The sequence below is a fragment of the Daktulosphaira vitifoliae genome, unplaced genomic scaffold, assembly GCF_025091365.1.
Source record: "Daktulosphaira vitifoliae isolate Bord-2020 unplaced genomic scaffold, ASM2509136v1 Scaffold_4, whole genome shotgun sequence".
NCBI classification, from domain to species: Eukaryota; Metazoa; Arthropoda; class Insecta; order Hemiptera; family Phylloxeridae; genus Daktulosphaira; species Daktulosphaira vitifoliae.
The window spans coordinates 19,024,519-19,047,737 of NW_026099575.1; the positions used below are offsets into that span (position 1 = coordinate 19,024,519).

A 23,219-nucleotide genomic window follows, 5' to 3' on the forward strand; every position below is an offset into this window, starting at 1 on the left:
CTCATAATACTATAATAATTATATAATTAGTAACATTATTTACTTAAAATCGTTTCTGCAGAATCAGCATTTATAGATTTGTAAATGTGTTATATTTCCTTATGGTTTCAATAATTACATTTGTATTAGGTGATTTGCGTTGATAATACAGACGTTCTTTATTTCGTCATTCTGTTATCGTTGACGTTACCAACGCTAATTATAAACAAACTACATTATTATTTTTAAAAGCTGTTTTAAGAGTATTAAGTATATAAACCTTGAATCTAAATAGCCCAAATGTACTGATGTCCATAATCATAGTAAAATAAATTTTGAACATATTACAAAGTGTCTCAGGGCTAATTGACAATTTACTGAAAGAAAAGTATATGGTTTTGTCAGTTAGGTCTGAATAACTTTGTACATTTATAAATACATGTATATTTTGAAAAAAAATCCGTTGTGGTACTCGGACTCCTTGGACTCTCGTTAGATATGGTTTTGATTGATTATATTTGTAACTAAAATTAAATTATACGCGATCAACGATTTTTCTTTTCTAGAATTTTCGGAATAATTTCTGAAATCAATTGATGTCGGAAAGCTCTAGGAGTGTGATTGTTAATAGGAGTAAACGCATTTGATCATCCTGTACATAATAATCGCGTATAGTTCTCTCTCTTTTTCTTATTTGTCTGATAGGGCTGCGTCGTTTTAGTGTAAAGCGTTTTATTCTCGTTTCAGTAATCGCTTCCTTTGGTTCCGCGCGGCCAGTCGTTTCATATCATTTGTTGTGCGCGCGTTTGACGTTATAGTATTATATTAGAATAACAAGAATTTAAAAGTTCGCTTGATTATTTTTTATAATATTTAGACAGTGCGTATAGTTTACCGTTGTCGATTCATAATTATTTATTTAAATTTTTTGCGTATAATTACTGTAATATAATTTGCGCATAATTAACTGTTTTGTGGTTATAGCTGTTATTGCTTTTGTTTGGTGTCGGAGTTCTCTATTACATAGAAAATCTACTGGAATACTATTTTGGTTTAACAATCGAAAGAGTCGTTGCTGTACAAGACAAGGGGAAACGGGATCGTTTAGAGTAAGGATTTTTGCTTTGGTCGTACGTCATCATCCCAACCGTCATCGAATGACGTCCAGTAAGTTTTGACTGTAGAGCAAATTTAATTTTACATAATGACATAATATTTCGTTTATATTTTTTGTACGTGATGATTGTTATAATTATTTAAGTATGCGACACGTGTGTGTGTGTGTGTGTGAGCATTCATATTTTCTTATAAAAAATAACCTTTGTAGCCGTATGAATAATAACAATAACAATATGGATATTGAGCTTAAAACAACGGTCAGTGTTGTTTTTAATTAGCTTTGTAGAGTGATGTGAATTGAAGTGTTTTACATTACTTTTCATCTCCTACCGCTTATGTTTAAACATATTATTACAATGTTTATTCTGTTAAACCAACAAATGTTAGTCGCGACTCAATATTGATAAACGTTTAATTTATAGGAAAACTTTATAAGATTTTTGCACGTGATCAAATTACGGCTTTTATCAAGAAAAATTAATAATGTTTAAACGATTTAATACAAATTACAACAGTCCTGTTGTATATTAAATGGTCATTTAGGTTTAATAATGTATGAAAATGCTATTTGTTCTGTTCTGAATCTAGCAGTTACCTAAGCCAACATTAGGTACCTTAGAATTCCAGTGCATTTTTATTAAATAAAACTGCCATTTGATATTATTGTTATGGTTTTATAAAAATAGAGATAAAGAATATCAAATGATCATTCAAAGACCAAAATTGTTATCAAGATAGTGTTCTTTTTTTACGTCACTATAATTATTGTCATTATAGGGACTCTCTTGTTTATTAACAAACTTTAAAGTTTAAAATTCACTAAAACTTAATACGAAACCCTATAGCTTTGAAAAATCGTTTAATTTCATAGTATATTTAATTTTTTCAGTGGGTGGGTAATAAGTATACTTGACATATACAGCTTATTTTTAAAAGTTTTAACTGTGAATTATAATTTATGGATACAATTTGGTGACTTAAAATGAATGGCTCTATACAGACATTTTCACTAAGTGTTTTCTATCATTGTTAAAATATAAGAGTTATTAAATTTTAATACGTTAATTCGTGAACACTACGTATTAAGTATAAAGTATAATTCTTAATATTATCCGGACAATGATCTATAAAAATTATTTTAAAGGGTAAATTATGATTTAATATTATGTAGCTTTATAAACAAAATGTTATTATCTATTATAATGATCTCTACTACAATTTTCATCTAGATCTACAAATGAAATTTCCATTTCTTATGTGACACATTTTTTTTCAATCATTGAAACAATTCAATCACTTTTCCAAGAGAAAGGAATATTGTTAAAAAATATATTAAATGAGGATATTAATAAAATTAATTGTAATTGATTTTATTACATATGTATGTTACCTAAAATGGTTAAAAAAAAACATGGTAGAACTGTATAAGACTCATAATTGTAACAATTTGTAATTTTTTTTAATATTATAGATTTTTAGAATTAAAAACAAATAATTGAATTCCATTTGAACGCATGTATTGAAATTGGATGTTTAGATAATAAAAACATTATTGTACTTTGGAACTCTGTTGATTGCTTAAAATTATCATCAAAATTGTTAAATTTTCATAATAAGAGCAGAACACCCATAATGAAAATAGATGTATTTTTGAGGTAATAGTAAAAAAATGTTTTATGTTTACCCTAAGACAAAACCCTGAAAATGCCACTGATTAGTATTTCTTTTTTATATAGAATCGTATACATTCATATTTTTTATGTTAATTTCCAGTAAAAAATGAACATCTTTATATTATATAAACTAATATTCTTAATTTATTATGAATTCAAAAGTTAAAAGCTTAGGTGCTATTTCATATCATTTACCTTGATAGTCATGAATCGACCTTTAAAAGATTTTATAGATCATTAAAATAGTTGACAGATTTATTACCACGTCATGGAAAACACTTATTATTTAAGGAAATTGTTAAACAAGAAACTTTAATTAAATTATTCTTCTGACTAGTGATACATTAATTTGGAATTCATCTAATTGTTTGTTTTTTTTTCAAATATTATTACAGTTTGCTTATTATTTAAATGGTTATGTTCGGGGTTACCATTTATCTATAACAACATTGAAGTAGTCATTAAATGTAATATCCTAACGCCACACTGCTCAGTATATTTTACACAAACAAGTAGGTAGGTAAATTGATAAACGAGTAATATATAATTTTTTTATTAATATTTCTACAGAACATTAGAAAACATCATATTTCATACTGTTAATTGCATGATTAAATCGTCGTATTATTCTTGAATATATTTAAATGGAGCAATTTGCCTTACTGACAGTACAATCTTAAGGAAGAATTCAAGAATTATAGTTCTAATAATTAATAATAATAATAATAATAATTATTATTATTCTAATAATCTATAATTCTAATATTCTTATTTATTATATAAATGATCATTATTTTAAGTACAATATTGAACATTTAAAGTCTTATGAAAATTTAAATCAATTTTGTTGTAATATTTTGAAGTACTAAAAAGTAGTCGACAGTTTGATATTTAATTTATAATGATACATTAATTTATTATGTTATATGTTGATATTTTTCAATATAAAATAGGTATTTATTATTTTATAGAAAAATATAACTCCTATAAACTTTTATGAATTTATATAAAAGAAAATTTTTATGGTAAATAATTTTGTATTAAAACTCAAAAATTTATATGATTTTGTATTTTGCAATGTAATTTTAGTGAATAACTAAAATAAAGAAAGCCACGTACTTTAACATTTCAATTAAAGGGTAAAACAACATAAAAACTAAACATTAATTTAGTTTTTGGGTAATAAATTAGGGTTTATTAGTATGGTTTATGTGGCTTTAAGTACTCATAAGGACATTCGTAATCTGCACAAATAAATTATTTTTATTTTTTGAGAGGGAAGAAACAAAGCAATGTAGTTAAAGTAAAATTTCCCCATAAAATCTAAGCATTAGAGTATAGGACTATAGTTTCCATCACATATTTTTCATGCTACGACCATGGTAAGGTTAATTTTAAAGATTTTGTTAATATTTCATACTCGCGACGATTAAGCTAAATAAACAGAAAAAATGTATTAACCTTATGATTTGATTTAAGCGAATTTGCATTAATTTTAACACATATTTTTAGTTCAGATTAGAGATAAGTATTGATTATCCATGATAATAAGGTATATAGTTCATCAATGTAATTCTATCAACTTAAATGAATTAAAATTATTAATCGCTAAATGTTTTTAAACGGAATCATTGATAAACAGTTCAATTTATTTTTGTTGATCCGTTATGAAATGTTAAATTTAATTTCAGAATGAAACTTTGTTTTACAATAAAGTATAAATTACTTATACTTTGTTGTAAAATAATTAAAATATTTAAAATAATAATAATGTTTTAGAATTATTAAACAAAAATCAGATTTATATTAATTAATAATCTTGTCTACATATTCCAGTCAAATATTAATTGCAGTATTTTGTATAAATTCTTGTAATATATTAGATCTATGATACATCTTTACATCGTGTGTATGGTTATAGTATTACATATAAGTTACCCTACCATTTGGAATTAACTATGATAGTCTTATCGTCATATTTAACATCAAAACTAAGGTATCTTTATTTATCTACACTTCTTAAACATTATGTGTTCTTGAATTCTAAACCAAGAATTTTTTTAATTCAAATTTTGAAAATGTGTCACAACAAAAATAATTATGTGCTTTTGATATTTTTTTAAGGTTTACTAAAAAAGTTTTTATGTGCTATGTCCATTGCACAAACCTTCACTAAAATGAAAGATATGCAATAATTAAATACGTATTGCATGTTGGACTCTCCAAATCAATATAAAACGATAAGCAACCCCAATAAACAAGAAAAGTATTATAATAATAATAATATAGGCTGTACAATTGTAGGGTTAATTATATGGGCATGTAATTAAACTATTAAACGAGTTTTAGCTTTACATTGCCTCGTTACTTTCATTAATCAGGATATTCATTTAACCTGGTTAAGAAGTAAAGTTTACTCGAATTTGGGGTAGGGGCTTAAACTATTCATGCTTATGTGTTCACACGTTTGACGAACTAAATAATTTGAAACATGATTGATTTTAATCTATTTAATGGCTTTTAGATTAATTATTAATCAATCATAATTTTTGAATCAAAAGAGTTAGAAAAAATGATTTACTTATCAGTGAATCTATAAACAGCGATTAATATCTAAAGTTTTATAGAGTTTAAAGTGAAATTTTAAGTTTAAATTTATATTTAAATGAAATTTTTTAATTTTTAATCATTATTCTAGTGAACTTACAATATTTTTACAAAAATAATAAGTTAAATAGTTAAAAAATTAAACTATAGTCATAAAAGTAATTTAGGGAAGACATGGCTTAAAGAGTTTCACTAAAATCATAATATAATTATTTATATTATAATATAAAATATATTTTAGGACAGAACAAACTTGAAAAACTTTTATAAAAATTATAATCCTCTTATAGTTTTGTTATTTTTATTAGGGTTTATGGATATATTTTTGGACATCGATATGATTTTCAGGGATATTATATGGCAATATTAAAAAAAAAAAAAAATGTTTCCAATATTGCAATATATCAATATCATATGAAAAAATAAATCGATATCGAAAAAAAAATTATATTATTTAAATGTTTCAGTGTTTTTCTTTTTCAAGAATACCGTTAATTTACTAATGTAAAAATTTGACTATGGTATACAAACCAAATCACATGATGATATTAATATAAAAAAATATAGATAATAGCTATATTTCATAACGATAATCAAATATTTTCAAATTACTTTTAATATTGAAGGCATAAGTTTTTTTTTGTTACAAAGCTTTATCATTATGTATTGGTTATATTAAATGGATGAAATTGTTCTTTATTGAATAATAGTATTATAGTCTGTGTTTTGGTTTTAAATAATAATTATAAAAAAGATTATATGTACTGTTTATATTTTTTTATTGTTTTATCTTAACTGAAAATAATTTTTATTCTTTTCAAAAATAAAATTTAAACTCAGAAATAAAGCATCATCATCTTTATCACTGTCATCTAATAAGGATCCTATTTTTTTTGGACTCAATAATTTCATTTTATTTTCAGATTGAGTTGTAATCAGTTGTTGCTGTGTATCTACTAATTCTGAACTTTCTTTCTCTAATTCTTCTCATACATTACTTTGTTCGTGTCTTGTTGAAAATAGGAATAACAACAATGTTATAATAAAAAACCTGTTCAATGATTAGAATTTTGTATTAATAAAAATCAATTTTCGTCTCATTTGAAATTTATATTTCAAAAATATATTAATTCATAATATATTAACAAGATTATCATGAACTGTTTTTGCCCTAATATCAAATAATATATATTTTATAAAAAATTATCAAAATTCAAACAGAATTACCAATTTTATATTATTACTTTTTGAGTTAATATAATATTTAGTTAAAGACGGAGGGGTATGCAAAATAGATTATCATTCATGACCTACGGAATAAATCATAATGTAACAAAAAAATGAGGGGTAGTATTTTGAATAAATCAAAATGTACATAATTTTTAATTGGAAATATGTTGATAAGAATTTAATCTATGATTAGGCTTATTATGAACTTCAGTACAAACTGTTTATGTTTAGAAAAAATGTATGTTTTAAAATATAGACATTTTTAAGTGTAAATAAATACTACTTAAAGTTATTATCAAAAATAGGGTTATTAATTACACTAAGGTCCTCTTTGTTAGTACCTTATCTATTGTTATTTTGTTTTGTTCTGTTCTGTTTGACAATAATTTTATGATAAAAAATTTGTACTGCAATTATTTTTGTAAATATTTTCTTAATTGGAATATTGAACAATATAATAATTCATTTTATCAATTTGGCTTTCCCATAACGAGCCTCAGATTCATTTCTGTTAAGCTGTGTTTACAATAGACGTGCGGACATTTAAATGATACATTATAATTCTTGTATTGTTGATAATCATACGTGTAATAGGTCAAGATGAACGATTTAAAAACTCTGAATTTGTTTTAATTATTTTTTCATCGTATGAACATTAAATTCCTGAAGTAGTATGACCTTTACGCAACATCAACGACCGTTGTAGCAACATAATATTTCTTTTTCACTAAACAAGATTGACAAAACACCACGAAATATTGAGTGTTTTGAAGTTTCATTGATACTCTTTTTCATTAATGTAAATAATTGCTTATTTAAAAAAAAATGTTATCATGATTTTGATAAGTATTCATTAAAGGTGATTTATATACATTAGTATTATTTACATCGATATCAGAAGAATTCAGTTTTTTAATATTGCTGTTTATAAAAAGTGATAAATTTATATTATAACTAAGAGCCAAGTAGCTCATGTTAAATTAATTAATAAAAAAAAAGGTATAATACGTGTTGAGTTAGTTTTAACAAGTTAAAAGTTAGTTCAGTTAATAAGTTAGTATTGAAAATTCTCTCAATAAACAAATTTATAATTTTATGGAATATATTTTTAAAATTAAATTTTTGTTTGTCTATAATGAAATATAACTTAAATGAGATTTAAACAGTATGTCATGAATGCTTTACACAAATTAAGTAACTTACATGTTTATTTGTCACGAGACGAAGAAAAATTTGTTGAATACGAATCATCTTTACAAATTTTAGGGTTGAGTTTTATAATTATACATTACTTTATCTCTTAATAAACGGTACATAATGTCCTTTTAAAGACCTAAAAATAAGAGTACTGAAAGGCTATACAGTTTTTTCTCTTATTAATACATTGCTGGTCAAGTTCAATTTTTTGAGACCAATAGTAAGAGAGAATAGTAAAGAAGTGGGAATAAATTATGTTTCTAAGTGTGAATAATGATCTGCAGTGAGGCCAGCTTAGAGGAGTGACCGTTTATTTGACCCGACCGGCGCCGTCATCGGTGTCAAATTGATCAATATAAATAAATAATAAAATAAAGAATGCTGATTTTTCTGTATTAATTAATGAAATGAACTGATTTCATGTGTGTTGCAGCAGGGATGTGGTGTATAACTGAGACGTCACCATCAGCAACAGCAGCAGCATCGTTGGTGAAGCAGTAACAGTAGCAATAATTCACAAACTGAGTGTAGCCTCTTTTTCTATTTATTATTCGCAGTTTTTTTTTTTTTTCAATTTTTTAAATATTTTCTTACTGTATTTATATTAATATAAATACACATACATATTAAATATTAAGTAATATACTTAATATTTACTGTATTTAGTAAACTGTATAGTGAACGAAGAGTAAGCCTGGCTAACTTCAAAGGATTAGAAGCAACTATAATTATAATTAACCGGTGTTACTACCAGTTAAACTTTTGGTGAAGTAGCTAATGGACTGTGTTGTCAATATGAATTGGATAAATACAAACTTGATAGTCTTTATATCACTAATTGTGGGAAGTATTTGTGGTCCCTTTTCAATCGATGACACGATAATACAATGTTCAGTACGACGAAGTATAACACCGTGCACGTGTAGCTATAATAGTTTGATGGTCAAGCCTCGAATTCTAGTAGTATGTCAGAAAATGGAGTCCTTTGAGAGCGTCATCGAAGCCCTGCAGAATAAGTTCGATGCTTTGTTCGACTATGTGCTTAGCATTGAGTACTCGGAACTACATGACCTCCATAACAGGAAGTTCAATGAACTTGGCATACCTATTGTGGACCTCAAGCTTAATAATAATAATCTCAGGTGAGAAATGGCTAGTTATAACATTAATTTGTAGAACATCTTTAAGAGATTAAGTTTTATTGATTTAAAAAGTATGGTCGCGTTAAATTAAACAGTTATCAGTCGATAACTTTTGATTAAACCATTTAAAATTCAATATTATTTTAAACTCATGTTAGGTTAGTTTTATTGCAATAAAACAATTTAAATATTTTAATAATATTTATTAAAATAATTAGCTACATCAAATGCCATAAAGAAGATGTTCAAAATATTAGTATACATTAAATTTCCACGAAGTAAAAATTCTTACCTTATTGAAGGTGTATCTTGGTTTTATTGAAAAAAGTGAAGCCTTTAAACTTTTTTTTAAATTTACCTATAGTATTTTCTAAAATATGATTTATTAATGAATTAAACTCATGTTACCAAATTTATAAAATACTATGATTATAATTTCTACGCTTATGAACAAAATGTTTATGATTGCTTAAATTACAAAGTATTCTATTAAAAACTATGGCGTTTCAGCATATAAACAAATCAAGACATTTAATCATAAATATTTTTAACTCTTTATCAACAATCAAGGTCTTGTAATAGTAGTATTTAGAAAACCCTTATTTTTGTAATTGTTATTAATATTTTTATTAATATACATTAATTAATTACATAATTACAAATAAAAACTAGTAAAAAAGTTTTTATAAAATATAATGTAAACAACCCATAATTTATCACAAAAAAATTTTTTTTTCTTTATTATTTTAGGGCGTCATGTATCATAAACGAACAATTTACCTGCAGGCTTCATCTGAACTTTAATATGTTAATAGTTCATTTTAATTCTTTGAACATGAATTCTGATAATGTTTTTAAAGTATTCAAGTGAATGGCATATTTAAAAAAAATATTTGTAGAATTAAATTCATGAACATTTTCTTCTTTGATAGAAAAAGTGTGCTATGTAAATTTTTTTTTCAACAAAAGTATAATTAAAATAATAAAAAAACCCAGCACAGTGGGGTGGCGGCACAGTGGGGTCGTGGCATAGTTGGGTCCAGTATTGATGATATCTGACAGTGATTAAAATCACTATCATAAAAAACGTTTCGATGCAAATCTGTAGATAGTGTTTAATTTATAAAAAAAAAATTTGTTAAAATAGCATATTTTTGAATACGGTAGCCTTTTGCGCATAGAAGATAGGTCGTCGGGACAAATTTTTTTTTTTTATTTTATAGTACATGAAATAAGCTTTAATTTGATATATGTTTAAAGGACGCAGTATTTCCGGAACATTTTCAAAAGTTCAGTTGAAAAAGATCTATGTTTTTTACAATATTTTAAGTTTTGAACGCCCCCTATATAAGGGAAAATTGTCCAATTTTAATAAAAAGTATGTCAAATAAAAGATGTACTTATAATGTATTTAGAAAAAAAAAATTTGTGCTGATATATACATTTTTCAAAAAGTTATAGCATTTTTAAGTTGAAAATTTAAAATCGAAAATCGAAAATTTAACACAAAAACAGTGTTTTTTTTAACTACGGAAGCCGTTTAAATGTAGAAGAAAAAGTGTCGGGACAAATTTTTTTTTCATTTTATAGTATATAAAAAAAGCTTTTATTTGACATATGTTTGAAGGACGCAGTATTTCCGGAACATTTTCAAAAATTAAGTTGAAAAAGTTAATTTTTGTAAAAAAGTTGCCATTTTAAATCCCCCCCAATGAGCAGGTTAAGTGATAGATTTTCAAAAAAATGATATCAAATGAAAGGTAAATATCTAAGGTTTTAGTATAAAAAAAAATTATGTTGATTTGTTGATTTTTCAAAAAGTTATGGAAGTTTTAAGAAAAAAAAGTGAAAAAATTTCGAAAATTAGCGATTTTTAAATTTGTAATTTTTTTGGATATTTCCCCCATTTGCGGGGAACGAGGGAATTTTTTTCAATTTTTAAGGGTAATGTCTTCAACTAGATACGATTTGTGATCTTTTGACGTATTTTTGAAAGAAATCGGTCCAGTGAGAGCTGAGAAAAAGTAGCAACAGACATAAAAAAAAACACATCATAGTAAAATTAATACCTTCTCCGCTTCGCATCGAAACTAAAATTGTCAACAATATATTTTAATATTAAATGCATTTAAAAATAGCTTATTAAAGAAAATTATTAGATCATGATTCAGTTAAATTATCAAAAAGATGACAAGGGTGAACAATTTTTACTAGATATTATTAATGCCAAGCCAGTCTTGTAAAAGTTAGCTTTTATCTTAAAATTTTGTTAGTTTTTACAAAACATAGGTAATATAATTGAGTAAGTAATAAATTTAAGGGGGTAATATACACAAGCAATACAATTTTAATTCAATTTTTACGATTGTTGTTATTTGTATACATTTTTTAACTGATATTATTCGTTTTTCTTTTATGATTAAAGTTCAGTTATTATAACATATGTTAAAAGAAAAATGAAGTAAATCCTAGCTTTTAATTAAAATTTGCCTATAAAAATGATCTCGTGACTACCATAGGTCAAAACGTGATACCATCCTCCTTAGAGTGTGATTATTTGTGTTGACTACATTGTCGTATATATTTACTGAAATTTTAAATTTACTCCAATGAAATTAGCTGATGTAAAAAATTGACTACTAAAATAACAAAATTATGTTAATTAGAATGATTTTCACATTCTTATCAATAAGTCATTAATTTATAATATACTACTACTAATTTCAGTCAAAATTTACTATAATTCAACTATGTACTAGTAATATTTGTTTTAATTTATTAATTATTCAGCGAATGTAGTATTCAATCTTTCTTTTTTTTCTTGATAGCAATTTAGTCTAAAGTCTAATCGAACATAATAATAAACGACGTGTTCACATTGCCCTTCAGAATAAAAAAAGTATTATATGTGTGGATGTGTATTAAGGCATTTATGAAAATAATTATGAACCATTCTATTTATTTCATTTGTATTTAAAAATAAGTTTTCTACAACCTATGATTGTGTATTACTATCTACAATCTAAGATATTTCTTAAATATTAAATGATATACCTATTTTAATTATTTAACTAATAAAATAAAAAATTAAGCATAATTAATAATGCATAAAAAATGCACATATAAACAGGACATTATAAAATTTAACTATCTTTTACTTAAATTATACCGTGATACTTGTGCATAAGTAACACTATGAGTTTTAATTATATATTTTTAATGTATCTAAAGGCTTTCTCAATTTATATCTCTAGAGTTCATAGTGATATAATATTTTTATGACTAATTTCCTATTTTTTGTGAAATAGTATTATTATTAGACATACTAAATTTTAAAATATGTCTGATTTAGAAAATTCTACTACTATTAATAGCTATTAAGATTTCAATGAAATCTATTACGTACAATGTTGTAAAGAAATTGAAAATTTTGTTTGAGAATAATAAAACTAAACACGAGAATTTAAAAAATTTTTTTAATTTTTTTATAATTTTTAGCTCACTACCAGACGACGCATTTATTGGCATGAACAAAATAAGAATATTATATTTATCTGATAACCGACTGACTGAAGTTCCAACTCAAATTTTTAAGCACATGCCTAGTATTGAGGTGTTGAATTTAGCTAGAAATTCGATTCACAGTGTTGCATCGGGAGACTTCCAAGTAAATATTTTTCAAAATACAATTGAGGCCGCATATCGAAATTTATGATTTTTAAACTTCTTCTCACAAAGAGTGAAAGTTTAGGAAGAATAAAATAAAAATTGTAAATAGTGATTTATGGTTTATCTTTGCTACGTATAAGCTATATACGATATATATATATATATATACCAGTATATTTTGCAGCTGTATTTTAAAGAAAAAACTTACTAAAACATAAATTAATATTGTAAAATTTAAAAGATAATAGTCGTTATTTTTACAAAAATATAAATGTATCTAATTTTTCAGTGACATCCATAAACGCTTAATTTCATGTTACATAACATTGGTCGGGTCATTTGAACGTTGTGAAAATGAGCATATAAAATATCTTGTTTGTTTATTATAAGCTTCAGACGTTGAAAAACTACTGAAATTTTATTCATTTGAATAACTATTAAAAGCATGTACAGGATAATTCTTTTAACATTAGCTACCTGATTTCATTTGAAGTAATAACTATGTTAAAAAAATTATTTTGGTATATATTAGTTTTATAGTGTTCTCGATTTATTAATTATTAAGTAATTTTATATTCGTATTTTATGAGGGTATTAACTTTATCTTTTCATATTAAAAATTTATTACTTTTGGCTAATATTATTTAAAATTAAAATTATATTAAAAATATTAATTTAAGGCTAAATAACATGCGTCTATCGTTGATAATGGTAACATTGTTCCCAAAATAATGTATACTTGATTTTTTTTAGTAATTATGAGGCTTTTTGAGTTAAATATTTTTAGTTTTAAATGATTGTTTTTAATATAATTTTAGTTTAAAATTTATTTGTTTTAATGGCAACATACATACTTAACTAGCTTATAAATTAAAAGTTGATTTAGTTAAGAAAATTTCTGGATGATAACAACTCATGGTTCGTTATTTGGGAAGTTATTAACATTTTTAAAAATGGAGTAGAGGAAGAGTGCGACAGAGTAATGTAAAATAATAAAATGCCACATCCTCTTCTTCACTACAACTTTATATTTTAAAATAACAATTACTACGGAAATAATTGGTCAAAATTTGTTCTATAGGCGCAGATAGTGTTTTTAATTTGGAGTGCTTAAGTAGCAAAGACTAAAGATATTTTTTCTCGTTTCACTCAAAATAGCGTACCCCACTTTTTATCTATTTACAAATAAACAATTATATTGTCATAAATATATATTTTTTCTTATAACTATATATTTTAATAATAATTTTGAAACAAAAACATATTGTTATATTTTAAGTAAAATATACATGACATTGTACATTCACAATATTAAAAAATAAGAAAAAAAAACAGTAATTATTTATATAATAACAATAGTGAAATCTAGTTGGTGGTTTTAATGTTATCTCAGAGGTATTAAGTAGTCAAAGCACCCCTCTATTTACATTTATGTTTACGACACAAAGATTAAATTATTGAAATTAAAATTTTTACTCCGTGAAATTTTTCACGGATTTTTATTTCAAAATAGGTCTATTAACAATTTTGAATAATGTCTTAATTTTATGAATATAACTTCGATGAGTTTTTGTTTTTCAATTTGTATTTTATAATAAAAAATATACATTCCAATTAAACTCATATATATATATAATGGATTTATGTATTTACTTAAATTTATAGAAAGTTGTATGTTTATAGAGTCTGTCTCTTATGAGTACGTTCGTAATGGCTACGAATAATTTGACTGATATCACAAACGGATCATTTCCGAAGACTTTGAGAAAAGTACAGCTTGGAGCCAACAATTTAACAGAATTAAATGGAAATCTCAGGTAATGCACTAATAATTTTCAGCTAAATTCTGATTTTCACATAATAGACCTAAAGGACAAATACAATGCATTCATTTATTATGTTATTGAATGTTACCCATACATTTAATGTATGGGTAAATTATGCCCACTTTATTATTAACTACCAAGACTGCTAATTAATAAAAATTGTCCAATTTCTATATTTTAAATTTTGTATTTTGATTAGTTAAGAGATATAAAATAAAATTTATTAAATATATAAAATAAGATGGTTTTATTAACAAATATGTTAATATAGAAATCAAAAAGATTTAGAATGGTTATGGCTAGAAAACAACCGAATAAAATCTTTGGATGGGGAGTTACCTGAAGATAACGACAGTCTTATATCGCTAACTGTGTCAAATAATATGTTGGATCACTTACCACCTGAGATGAATAGTTTGAAGGCACTAAGATATTTTTATTGTGCTGGCAATCAACTGACAACTTTGAATAACACTCTATCTAGGTCGAAAAAACTTGTGTGGTTAGACTTGACTGGGAACAAAATTGAAGAGGTAAAGTTTTTGTGCGATTTAACTTTAATAAGAGTTCTGATGTGTTTTCTGTACTATTATTTGTTTAATGTTCTTTATACTAACTATTTATTTTTTATATAATATTGTGGTAAAAATGCATATTAGGTGCACTGTAGGAAAATTCCTATACGTCACTGTATATTTTTAATATAGTTATATATTTGCACACTTCAAGTACAATTTTGAATTAATGTATACAAAATTCGTCCACAAATATAACATTTTTATTACTATTCATTCATATATTCTCTTAAATTTTATACAATAAAGACCCCAAGTACATGTATTTAAAAATACGGACATTTTTTTTAAGAGTGTTAGTTAAGTTCTGACAAATGAAATAACTTTTGGACTATCTTTTTCTATAGTTAAAAATATTCTAAAAACGAAAAGTAATAATTTTTTTAAATAATAAATGAAAACATTTTTTCAAAGTTACACATTATGATTAAAATTTTAATTTAAAAAAATGTATTAGTTTAATATTACTTCCTTGACAGTTGATTTATTGTTAATAAATACTAAATACTTGTTACTACGATCTTTTTCTCGCTTTGATTAAAAAAATGTCACATATTTTGCTAGCTGCGTATTATCTGGAAAGCAATGAATATTGGCGCCTCTAAACATGTTTCAACTTGTACTAAAAAATTTAACGATAGTTAATATTCATGAACACATTTAAAAAGTATGACTTTATCAATTTTTTTCTCTTTCGAAATTGCTAATTACATTAGTTCAATAATACTTTATAAACGATTTTAAAGATATTTTCCTATTTTTGACTAAAAAATTGTTCTGAATTCTTAGAGAAATTATCTTTTTTTTTGAGTAAAAGTTGAATTTGATTTGCTACCCTGAATTATTGATTTTTAAAAAATTGATTACATTTTCTCTAATAATTTCAGTTGGACTCTAATGAATTTCAAGAAGCCAGTCAGATGGCTACACTCGAACTTAGTAACAACCGTATTAGAAGGTTGAATAAATCATTATTGCCCCTTAATATATTATCTGAACTCAATTTGTCGCATAATAATATGACAGAGTTTTCATTTGCTGAGATTAAAGGACTCAAAGATCTAAAAATCGTTGATTTGTCGCATAATAAAATTTCCAAGCTCAGTGGACATACAGAGGTAAGCTCAGCATGTGTAATTAAGTATTTAGCTTTGTATTTATATACTTTTTTTAGTAATTATGTTTTTCATTGATTTTTGACTTATTGTAGATATTGAGTGAACCTGTGACAGGCGTTGAACACCTGAAATTAGATCAAAACGAATTAATTTCCTTGGGAGGTACATTGATTGGAATTACAACCCTTAAAAGACTAAATATAAGTCATAATAAATTTATTGAATTATCGCCATATGACTTAACAGGATTAAATTTAGATGTATTAGACGTATCACATAATTTCTTACATGTTCTTCCAGATTCTTCTCAGGTTTAATTTTATAATTTTGATTTTTAAGCATTTTTCATTAGATTAATAATCATGATTCATTTTCAGATTCATTTACCAGTTCTCGAGACGTTAATAGCTTCATATAATTCTTTAAGCAGTCTAACGAACGATTTCCATGGATATCCAGTTCTATGTCATGCTGATCTCGAGTACAACAATATTGTTACATTAAGAGAAGAATTGGTAGAAATGACACAGTGTAAGCTGCATGGAGTTAATAGCACGATGCAAATCTACTTAGAAGGTATGATTAACTATGAGTATTAGTTGAAAATAAAAATTATTATTAGAAGTGTTATAGGATTTTATTTTTTATGTTTTAATGTTGTAGAAGAATAAAATTATGATTAATGGCTTTTATAAGAAAAATTCTGTACTTTTTTTATTTTTTCTCCCCTTTAAATGTATTTAAAAAATGTGTCTAAATAAAATTCGTTCTAAACATAAAACTTATTTTTTCAATTTGAAATCTTCAGAAACATGAATACAATTTGGTTAATATTAATAATATTTTAATAAATTAATAAATACAATTTTATTTAGAAAAACTGTTCATGTTAGCCTAAATTGTATTTTTTTTCTGCATGTAATATAGTCATAGTTTAATAAAAAATGTGCGATTTAAGCGTGATAAAGCTAAAATTACTGGTACTTTTTTTTTCATTAGAAATTTAATTTTATTGAATTGTAAAAATTTATGTTTATTATGTTTATGACTTGATTACGAAATGTATTGATAAATTGTAGATAAATATTAAAGAAGTAAATAATTATAGTACAAAGCCGTTTATGTACTATATCTTTAGATAAACTTCGTGTAAACTGAATTGCCCGATTCCTCAAATATTATTCTATTTAAATTTACAAACAATCTGTAACTTTTTAATAATATGTACTTTGAATACGTTTACTAATTAGGGTGAGTACAGAACAATAAATAAATAACATTACGTCATTTACCAGTTTAAGTTTTCCACGTGCAACAAAACTTAAAGCTTAATTATTGGTGTTAAAACTAGCTTATTATTTTTAATTTTTATTAAGGATATAGCCAGGACAACAAAGGGAATTGGCCGACAGATGTTTTACTATTTTAAATTTATAAAATATAAGTATTACAATGTATTAACTCAATTTATATACAATTATAATTATAATTAATTTTGTTAATTATATTTGTAACTATTCAGTTAAGTTGAAAAGTTAAAAACTACCTTGTATGTTGCAGTACATTTGTTATTTTCATTTTACAAATATATTATTTTAGTCAGACTTTTACAATAATATTTGATTATTAGTCCAAGATGTAAATTCTATTAAAATTTAATTTGTTTACTTTAGAAACGTATTTTTAAATATTACTAGTTCTAATTATTTTTCTATTAAATAAAATCGCTGGTGTACTTCGAATAATGCTCTAAAGCTCCTATATTAACGATTATGGAAATTGATATTACTAATATTTTCATATTAACATAAAAAATATTGTGTATTAAAATCAAAATGTATTATTTGTTAATAATTACTTTAATGATGATTAACATTTTTAGGAAATCCAGTTTTGTGCGAAGATAGCACCAAAATTATAACCAAAATAATGCAACAGAAACACAATGCCGAAGTGAGTGGGACCGCTCAATGTGCACTTGTTACTAATGATATTAAATCGAACTTGACTACTATGGACACGTCTGCCATCGCAGTGATAGCTGCCTGATCCATCGCCTATTAATTATTAAGCGATCAGTTGATAATTGAAAGATAATTATTTTCGTGTTAATACTATAATTATTATTTATAGACATCCACTTATTATTTCTTTATATTTATTATTTGTTTTTACTTTCCTGTTAATAATGAATGTTTTTTGTTGTTGTATTTCCGGACCATGTCAGTCTTTAAGCTGTGACCTAACTCTGAAATCGCCTATTTGTCTTGTACCTAAATACGCATAATTATAATCTTTTAACGTTAGCTTAAATATAAATGATATGATTAATGTAATGTTTAATTTAATGGTCTAGTCTAGATTGTATCGCGACGATATAATAAGGTAATTTTATTTATAATAATTACTATTAATAGTACGAAATGTATGCATTTGTGTGTATTATTTTCATTACAATGGTATTGCTTTCATTACTATCAAAATATTGTTGAAGATGAGAATCAAATTGTTTTTTGGTTCAGCACATTATACAAAACTGTTATACTGGAATTGTAAATTAGTCTCCACACAAATGTATACCCTCTATTACTAAACATAAAAATTATAATTATAATAATAATGAAAGTTCATTTGTATAGCTTATTCAATGTATATTTTTTATTGTCAAATGATATTTGCTTGTGCCAACTGTAATTAAATAACATTGTTCAGTTATTAATTTATGCAAATTATACATAAAGTTGAACCAAATTTATTATACGTAAAAAATTGTTTTATACATAATAGCTATTATTATTTTAATTTTTTTTACATTATTATGATTTAAGTGTTTTTGTTTTGTGTCATTCCATATTAATGATGATGGCTTCTCGCGTATAAATTAATATAAATAACAATTAATCACGACTTTCGTGTCTTCTTATCCAATTTTAGTTTACCGTTAACAAATGTGTACCTTTCTTCAGTTATAATCTTTTTTCTATAATCTACACTAGAAGTCAATAAACTTTCAACTAATGTTTGACTCATTCAACTCGTTATTGTCCCTAAAACAGACAATTAAATAATAAATAATAATTCTAACACTAAACAAATAAGTTCAGTTTTTGTTACAATAGGTAAATAATAAATTAAAAGCTAAATACATTATTATGTATAATTTAAAAAATAAATAATATTTAAAATATGTAACATAGACGTGGAAGTGGATATAGTTAGAAATAATAATTATTATTATTATTGCTATTAATCAATAACAATTATTTATACAAGTATTTTATTATAAATTAACACAACTTAAAGCAAACATAAATTTAAACAATTTAACATTTAATTATGCAGTTGAAATATTAAATTGCAAAATTTATGTTAATGTAATATTATGAGTGGCTTTTATAAAAGACAGTAGTAGAACACTACAGAACACTGTCTGCTAGGTACACTTTCTGTGGTCGCCTGCTTAATACAATATCGTTCAATACCCTTTACTAGTGATGTACATTTTTATGAAAATTGAAAAATAAAGACATACCTCCCATGCCTGCACTAAAAATTTGAAATAAACATTTTTTGAAAGAGCAAAAAATGTTTAAAATATGTTACGGGCTGTTCAGAAGAATTGTACCTCTATACATGTATTTGTATATTATAGTGATGAAAATAAATTTATAGATAGCCATACGCACGTTTGATTCAGCAGTGTAGTGGTGATAGTGCAATGATATTAATTCCAGTGAACTGCCTAAAATTTATAAAGCTCACTAAGTATTATAAACAAATACAACTAAACTGTAAAAATACTAAGATTTCGTAAATATATTCGAATAAAACTAAAAAAAAAAAATAATTTAAGAATTTATTTGTCTAACATTTTTTTATTTTTACCTTTGATGAAAAAATATTTGCTGAATTTACAGGAAATAATATGCAATAATAATAAGGATTGTTGAGAAACATGTTTTTAAAAAAATTCTGCTTAAAACATAAATAAACAATTTAAAACGTTCCGTAAGACCCATGTAAATTTTGACATTTTTAGTGTTTACCCAATCAGTGTTTAAAACGTAATAATCTTGCTAATAACTCCAAAAAATAAAATATATACTTAGAGTGCCCTAACACCCAAAATATACATTATTAAACTTCATATTTTTATTATTATTGTTGGATTTGTAGCTCACTTATAATGTTTTCCTAAGAAGCAAAAAAACAAAGCAAATGTACAAACTTACGAGATTTTTGTTTGATTAAATTCAAGTCTATGAGATGTTTATTTAAAAATATCGAAATAATGCGAGATAAAATAAATTCTTTAGGATTGACTTAATAAAATTAAATATAACACAATACATATAAAATATATTAATACTTTTATTACAGATAACAAAATTTTCAATTATTAAAAGCACAAAATTTAATAATGAATTAATATATTAAATTTAAAATGTAATACTTAATAATTAGTGAAAATACTTAAAATAACTTTTATACATTTTTTACTTTCATAAAAAAATATATTGCCATCGAGCTGATAAAATAAAATAGTATTTTAATATAAATTTAAAAAAAATGTTAAATATATTATCATTTCAATATTAAAAAAAAACAAATTAATGTAATTATATAATTACAGTTTACTGTGACTTAAGATATTCTTAAAAACATTTGTATAATTAATAAGTTACACTTTGATGTAACAACACAATATAATTATTTTAATTACCATGACTACTTGTTGATTGTTTTTATATCATTCTGCAAAATCATTTAATTTACTTTTAGTCATTTCTTTTGAGTTACTATGAATCGAACTGCCTTAGTTTGTTGCAATTTTTTTTTATTTTTTCTAGTAGAATTCGTTTTATTACAGTCTGTAACAAAACAATCCCTTTTAGTTTTTAGTAAAAATCCATTAAATAAAAGACTTGCTGTAGTATTTGATGAATTAAAAAAAATAAATCCCTCTCAACTACATAAGAGCAAGATACTAGAGTTGAGTAATATTCAATTTAATGTAAAGCCTTCCACAGGATGCACTTGTGCAGTTAACTTTATGAAAACACAAAAGTTTAAATGTAGGTAATATGATAATAAAATTAAATGGAAAATAAATATGTGTGTTGGTGTGTAATACTAAAAAAATCCAACAAAGTTATAATAAAATTTTTTTTAAATATTTCTGTGTACTAGATATACGTTTCATTTTACACTATTAAATTGAAATGTTATAGAATCGGTTTATCTAAAATATTTCTAAAATATTTAGCCTAATTTCCCAAATCTTATGAAGAATTTTACAACCGTAATAGACATTAAATAATGTTAGTTATAGTTCACTTTAAACACGCGTTTAAAGATAAATAGATTTTTAAAACATTCAATACGCAAATACATTTGCGTATTGAGGATGTGACATACGGTATAATTTTTATTATAGCTGTATATATTAATTAAACAAAAGATTAATTTAATACATTTTAATTAGTTAAGATAATGATTGCAACTATGTCTTAATAGGTTAATTGGAGGGTTTATAGTTAAAAATATTGGTTAAGACAGGTTAAAATAATATTTTCAAATAATTATGGCCGACTCTTAGAATTGAATGCATTACTTGTTAATAACATTGTAAAATGAATATACATATAAATATGTATAGCTGTTCAGTAAGTAAGAAAATGGGTTTATATTGTTCTCACTGCTTGTAATAATTGACATGTTCCTTACGTTTTGAACACTGCTATTTTACTATATTGATGATATTATGATAATGTAGATCATTATACTATGATGTTAGATCTCACTGATAACACATAACTTTTATTACAATTAACATTTTATTGTAATTTTTAAAAAACGGTAGCACAGTGGGGTCGCGGCATAGTGGAGACATTGCATAGTTGGGTCCAGATAGATTTAATCTGACAGTGATTAAAATCACTATCATAAGAAACGCTTCGATGCAAATCTGTAGATAGTGTTTAATTTTAAAAAATTGATGGATAATTGCAAAAGTAACATCAACTTCTATTAAAATAAAATACAAAACCCACAATTTTCATACAAAAATAGCATATTTTTGAATATGGTAGCCATTTGCGTATAGAAGATAGGTCGTCGGGACAAATTTTTTTTTTTCATTTTGTAGTACATAAAATAAGCTTTAATTTTATATATGTTTAAAGGACGCAGTATTTCCGGAACATTTTCAAAAATTAAGTTGAAAAAGTTATTTTTTGTAAAAAAGTTACTATTTTAAATCCCCCCAGTGAGCAGAATAAGTGTTAGATTTTCAAAAAAAATTATATCAAATGAAAGGGAAATATCTAAGGTTTCAATACAAAAAAATATTATTTTTATTTGTTCATTTTTGAAAAAGTTATGGCAGTTTTAAGTACAAAAAACATCCCGATAAAATGTAATTTTTATCGCAAACATTACATTTTTTTTTAAATTTTCGACAGCCATTTGCACATAGAAGATAAGATGTCGGGACAAATTTTTTTTTTTCATTTGATAGTATATAACATAACCTTTGATTTGATATATGTTTAAAGGACGCAGTATTTCCGGAACATTTTCAAAAGTTCAGTTGAAAAAGATCTATGTTTTTTACAATATTTTAAGTTTTGAACGCCCCCTATATAAGGGGAAATTGTCCAATTTTAATAAAAAGTATGTCAAATGAAAGATGTACTTATAATGTATTTAGAAAAAAAAAATTTGTGCTGATATATACATTTTTCAAAAAGTTATAGCATTTTTAAGTTGAAAATTTAAAATCGAAAATCGAAAATTTTAACACAAAAATAGTGTTTTTTTAACTACGGCAACCGTTTACATGCAGAAGATAAAGTGTCGGGACAAATTTTTTTTTTTCATTTTATAGTACATAAAATAAGCTTTAATTTGATATATGTTTAAAGGACGCAGTATTTCCGGAACACTTTCAAAAGTTAAGTTGAAAAAGTTATTTTTTGTAAAAAAGTTACTATTTTAAATCCCCCCAGTGAGCAGAATAAGTGTTAGATTTTCAAAAAAAATTATATCAAATGAAAGGGAAATATCTAAGGTTTCAATACAA

The 23,219-nt window shown here is 24.4% G+C and overlaps 1 protein-coding gene and 1 long non-coding RNA gene across 4 annotated transcripts; one reads left to right on the plus strand and one right to left on the minus strand.

Annotated features, from left to right (window-relative positions):
• Positions 1-721: 721 nt before the first annotated feature.
• Positions 722-18,692, plus strand: LOC126903554 (protein artichoke-like). 3 transcript variants are annotated; one of them, XM_050681758.1, is made up of 10 exons: positions 722-1,146; positions 8,239-8,332; positions 8,472-8,947; positions 12,446-12,614; positions 14,300-14,433; positions 14,714-14,975; positions 15,905-16,135; positions 16,228-16,446; positions 16,513-16,711; positions 18,018-18,692. In XM_050681758.1, the coding sequence occupies exons 3-10, from the start codon at positions 8,583-8,585 to the stop codon at positions 18,182-18,184; spliced, it is 1,746 nt and encodes a 581-aa protein (XP_050537715.1). In that variant the 5' UTR covers positions 722-1,146; positions 8,239-8,332; positions 8,472-8,582; the 3' UTR covers positions 18,185-18,692. The 3 variants fall into 3 exon arrangements, with proteins under 3 accessions (XP_050537715.1, XP_050537716.1, XP_050537714.1); XM_050681757.1 differs by having other exon boundaries at positions 724-859; positions 964-1,146; positions 8,239-8,947; XM_050681759.1 differs by having other exon boundaries at positions 8,242-8,947.
• LOC126903557 (uncharacterized) lies at positions 6,134-7,969 on the minus strand. Its single transcript, XR_007703525.1, has 2 exons — positions 7,812-7,969; positions 6,134-6,429 (listed from the first exon to the last, which is right to left on the minus strand). It is a non-coding gene; the product is annotated as an uncharacterized LOC126903557 (long non-coding RNA).
• Positions 18,693-23,219: the final 4,527 nt, after the last annotated feature.